General features: G+C 37.9%; 1 protein-coding gene across 1 annotated transcript; it reads left to right on the forward strand.

The window, feature by feature from the left end:
• The first annotated feature begins 555 nt into the window (after window positions 1-555).
• On the forward strand, window positions 556-3,001 carry LOC149238472 (protein TIFY 4B-like). The gene is made up of 6 exons (XM_089366989.1): window positions 556-959; window positions 1,572-1,759; window positions 1,885-2,088; window positions 2,180-2,378; window positions 2,486-2,543; window positions 2,631-3,001. The coding sequence occupies exons 1-6, from the start codon at window positions 833-835 to the stop codon at window positions 2,890-2,892; spliced, it is 1,038 nt and encodes a 345-aa protein (XP_089223115.1). The 5' UTR covers window positions 556-832; the 3' UTR covers window positions 2,893-3,001.
• Window positions 3,002-5,400: the final 2,399 nt, after the last annotated feature.

The following is a 5,400-nucleotide window of genomic DNA, read 5'->3' on the forward strand; positions in this document are numbered from 1 at the left end:
GACCTAAAAATACTTAACCCTCTTATATGGCGAGATATTCTACCTTTATTATCGATTTCCATAAATAATTTTCCTAATGCAAAAAGCAATAAGTGAATAACTTTCTTCTCCCAAAACTTCTTATTAGTAAGAGAAGGTTCCACAACCAGCTTCCAAATTCACGTGATAAATATATGAAACACCCAATTCCCACATTTATTTTCATCTTTAAATGTTCGAAATACCTAGCAACAACATGCTCCATGTGAATCATCTTTTTCTTCATGAGCATTCTCATTGTTCTTCATCTAGTAAAATTGGTTCTTTTTGGATATTTTGTTCTTTTTCTCGAGTTATCTGGTTCTTCATGAACAACATTTTCATTGTGAAAATTATTTTTAAATGATTTGTCCTTTTTCCTTAAGGTTTATTTTCATGTGTTCTTTATTTAATTTATCGGGATGTACTTTGACTCTACCCTTTATCTTCTTTACAGTATATCTCCCCGTCTAACGGATGAAATTCAATTTTATTCTTCAATAAGTTTAAATAAATAAATTAAGCTAAAGGAAGAAAACGTCCATAGAGGCATTTGTGACATATCTTCCCAGTGATTAAGGGTAGCGGTTCGCCTATCCATGTGATCGCTTCAACTGCCGCAGACTTGTGTAAAGAAATACGACTAGAACCGTATACCGTATATGAGTACATATTCATCAAAGCGATTTACTTAGCCGATTTGCCGATTACGAAGAAGCCAAACGAAAATCTGGTCTCCCTGTTCTCTTCCCTTCTGTTATTTTCTTTGGCAAAACTTGTTTAACAACGTCATCGTCATCACGGGGTTTCAGAAATGCGAGGAGGAGGCGTGGACAGGCTCCCCGCTAGAGCTAACCTCGAGAAACCCTTGGAAGATCTGAGTCATGAGGATATTATGCAGCTCACTAGGGAAGACTGCCGGCGATACTTGAAAGAAAAAGGTAAGTTGCCAAAATCTTTTGCTTTCTCCTCAAATAACGCTTGCTGTGAGTAAATATATGATGTAAATGAATATAATTTAGGAATCGAGCCCTGAGCGCGGCATTTAAAAGATTGGTAAATGTCAGCGGCTGTTTTGGCTTTGTCTTCGGACACAAAGCGCCTTTCCGTTGGTTTGAGCTCGGAATCAATGGCGGTTAATCTCGTGGAGCTGATTTTGTTTCGTTTGGCTTGATTTTTGCCAGTTTTCTGGTCCTGACTTGTCCTAAAATGTTTTTACAGCAAAGATTGAATACTCTAAGTTTATCGAAAGCTTGACATGTTAACCTCTGAACATTGCTGATTAAAGCCTCGTATGGGAAAATTTTCAATTAATGCTTTATATGCCGTCAGGCCATGGAGAATCTTTTAATTTTTGCCGTTTCAGAAAACCGTTTCACGGGTGAACTTGCTTAGAAGTTCTTAAAATTGAAAATAAAGCTTGAATAGCACTGATCCGAAGCCAAAATTGTATATAATTTGAATTCAGACATTAAATATTGATTATTCGGATGGACATTTGCTCAGAAATCTTGTTAATATATATGTTTAACAGATATTTAATTTCTTTGCAGGCATGAGACGGCCTTCGTGGAACAAATCTCAGGCGATTCAGCAGGTACTCTCGTTGAAGAAATTGTTTGAATCCGGGCCGAACGATGAAAAGAAGTCGGCGACAACAAATCGGCCGAATGCTGACGAAAATTCAAAGGAATCTGCGTCCACTTCTTTGCTTTACAGTTCACAGCCTGAAAGTCCTTCGGTAGGCTTAATTTTTTTAACAATGTCGTCTAATCGAGCTTAAAGCTGCAAAAACTTGGTCATTGCTTTTAATTTCGCTGGGATTTCAAAGCTGAATACTTCTGTTCCATTTTAATGTTCGTTCAGGTTGTCTTGGCCAGTAAAGAGTTAGACATTAGTAACTTGGAGTGGTTGGCGAAGACAGATTTGCCAGTATTAGCAAGCCAACCGCGACAGATCGCTCAGCAGAATCTTTTCTTAAGCTCTTCATCTGCTAAGCCATCTGGAGCTCAGCTCACCATCTTTTACTCGGGAAATGTTAATGTCTACGACGATGTTCCTGCAGAAAAGGTATCTGCATATTCACAGTTCGATTCCCGTAAAGCTCTGCCTAAAATTTCTAGTGATATATGGCTAAAATTTTCAAGATCTATGTTTGCAGGCACAGGAAATAATGCTTTTGGCTGGATCCGGAAATTATCCTCCGTCCTCTATGTGTCAGTCTGCACGAAATACACAACAAAATCCAGTACGTGCGGCGTATCCATCAAATCCTACGAATACACCGTTCATTCACGGAGTAGGGCCACCTTTCGCATCTGTAGCGAGCTCTTCAGTCATGAGCAGTCCAATACATAAAGGTATCGTCCATTGAATCCCAATGCGGATTGAAACGAAGCTAAAAAAAATTCACCCAAATATATCAAAATTTGGGCGTCCGAACATAATTTGATTGTTTCCGATGCAGAGAGTCCAGTAACAAGAAAAGCATCGCTGCAAAGATTTCTCGAGAAAAGAAAGGACAGGTACAGATAAAAAAAGGTTTTACTCCATTATCATGATATTCGTGGTTAGGAAATGCAGTGAATGCAATTAAATATTTTTTATTGCAGGAGTCGTGGCAAGGTGGGGGCTCCCGCAATATCGAAAAAGCCTCTGCTGATGGGTATGTTTATGCATCCCTCCATTGTTCATCGCCAGTATTGGACTGATACGGCCAAGCGGAAATCCGGAAAACCGGAGATATCTGCTTCTATTTCTCCGACCCGACCTCCTCACACCCCGCATCGGACTTCGTCTGACGAACAACTTGGTGGACGTCATGCTCATGGTGATGTAAGTGCGGAGGGGAAGGCTCTACATAATTCCAACTAAACATAATGTACATAAAAACAATTTTCTGTAGATGAATTTGCCGTCTAATATAATACCAACTCGTGTTTGGGGCATGTCACATGGGATGGAGTTGATTTTATTATCAAATACGACAACATATTCAGTACCATTTTTTCTGCACTATTTCTTCCTCGCAAATGAATCAAACTCAATAACTAGCAAATACACCAGTAAACTTTTTTGTGTGAAAACTACTAACATAGGGTTTTAAATTTGAAGTTTAAAATCTAGCTGCGTTGAGACAATATCTTCATTAATATTTAACATTTTCTCTCGGATGATCTCCTTTTCATATTCATATATCTATCGTATAATTATTGACTATTTATTTCAAACAAAGAAATCACATGTATAACTTGGTAATGGTGTGTCTTATTTAATTAAATTTATTTTACTGATATTTTTAACGAGTTTAAATTGTTTTAAGTCGGGGTAGATATTTTTGAATGGATGTAATGAACTTCTAGAAGTTAATCTCTATTTCGCTGTTCACTTCTTGCGAGAGTCGAATTGATTTAAATGAAATATGTTGATAGAAAATATTTAAATTAAATTAAATCAAAATGAAATGGATTTTAATATTAATAAAATAAAAAATATATTAATAATTTAATTTGTAATAAAATGATTACCTATAAACGAGACTTAAGTAACATATATGTTATATAGCAAACATTTCACGTTTTCAGTTGTTAAATTCTGTTGTACGTCATTGTCTTTTTTTTTCAAGAAGAAAAATGAGCATATATTTTATTAATTTATAACAGGATTTACAGAGATTTTCAGGGAAAAAAGGTGTGGAAAAGGCCCCGGCCATTCTGAGCGTTATCAGCTCTCCAAATATCAGACATAACTGCCATTACAAATTTATCTCACCCTAAACATGCATTAAAGTTCCATATGAATAAAAAAAGGCAGAACTGTTTTGTCAAGAAATTCGTGGAATATTTTTATTAAAATATTGCTGATAAAATTATTAATTTTTATTTTTTTTATAAGAGAAATCATATTTTAACTGTGTAAATGATTTTATAAACATTTTAAAAGAAACATAATGGACAAGCCAGTTGTAATGGAAAGTGACTGATAATTAATTTAGCGTGCAAACTAAAAGAAGTGCCTGAAATGATTAGCCATTATGTAACTCATTGTGTTAGAAGGCAAGGAATGTGCGAAAAGGTAAGCTAACCAGCAATATAACTACGCCAGGAATTATATGAAAATATAGCGATTGACATTTAGCAACAAAGGTTTTAAACTTTTGTTTTTCTAAAAATGGTTCTCGTTTTCTCTCATATTTGAATTCAATGGTCGTTCTGTGAGTTAGTTATAATATGCATTGACTATTTGGTGTAAATTAGATGATCTACGATAATGAAAATCAACTAAAATTTTTATTTTTATTTTCAGAAGAAAAAGATGATCTCGTAGAAGCTAACGCTGTTCATGTTTTCAATACAGAGAGGAAATAAAAACATTTGGTGCTTTGCTAAACTATATAAAAACATCATATCAAATTGGAGGTAATTCCGGACTTCTAGAGCAAGCATGGACAAAAGGAGATGGGCGTTTAAGAGGAATGATAGAATTGTCGGAAGAGGGGTGTGGGGCAGACTGTCCCTCCTCACTAGAACGAGAGGTCTCCGTGAGGTCAAAACCTATATTTTGTAGTCCACAATATTCTTTTTAGTTTTTTAATGGTCTGTGCACCGGAAAGAATGGTAAATCGATTATATTTGATACCGAAAGCCTGATTGTGTGTGGACATGGGTCCCACCTTAGACAGCAGTATCGATGCAAATCTTATCGGCGGAAGTACGTACACTTGAATGCCGACGTCCACGGAGTCTGCGTATCGTCCGAGGGGGCCGGCTCCACCATCTCGTTGTCCCTGCCGCCAGAGACCTCGCACGTGGGAGCGCAGCACACGGGCCCTGCTTCCACCCACCCTGGCTTTCACGCACGCGACACGTGGCCGCACACCCAACAAGGTACTTTATCCGGGAGTCCGTACTGGAACCTGAGCCGTCGATTTCTCTCTAGCGTCATCGGATGCCGTTAATCCGCAATCATTGCGGAAGCGGGGACCTCTATTGGCTCCATACTCGATTCTGCGTGGGTTGGTCGCCACGTGCCGTCTCCCACTTGCTGGCCTCATCGCTTTACGGGCCATAAAGCGGGGCCAACTGGAGATACCCTTTGGCATTTAGGAATTTGGTCCAAAGTGCCAGTCCCACCGAAGGGTGGGTTTAGTCTTTATGTTCGGTCTACATTAAAGTTAGGGAAGATCCCAAGCTATTCCCAAAACCCAAAACAGAAGCAAAAGCAACAACCCCACGCTATGATTTGCTTTGAGCGGCGTTTGACATTATTTGCTTATTGTTTGGTGGAGAGGTCATAATTACTTTTCTTTTAAGAAATTCATAGATTGCATTGAAACCTTGAGATCGTCATGTCCCCTTTTCCATGGACATAAATCCGCCCATT

Source organism: Pinus tabuliformis, chromosome 8, assembly GCF_031772625.1.
Source record: "Pinus tabuliformis cultivar Carrire ecotype Pingquan chromosome 8, CPIR1, whole genome shotgun sequence".
Lineage (NCBI taxonomy): Eukaryota > Viridiplantae > Streptophyta > Pinopsida > Pinales > Pinaceae > Pinus > Pinus tabuliformis.

Excerpts from the sequence above, each read along its gene's own strand:
- LOC149238472 (XM_089366989.1), top strand. The coding sequence starts at position 833 with ATGCGAGGAGGAGGCGTGGACAGGCTCCCCGCTAGAGCTAACCTCGAG. Across the intron at positions 960-1,571 it reads GCGATACTTGAAAGAAAAAG|GCATGAGACGGCCTTCGTGG; the intron begins GTAAGTTGCCAA and ends ATTTCTTTGCAG. Across the intron at positions 2,544-2,630 it reads CTCGAGAAAAGAAAGGACAG|GAGTCGTGGCAAGGTGGGGG; the intron begins GTACAGATAAAA and ends TTTTTATTGCAG.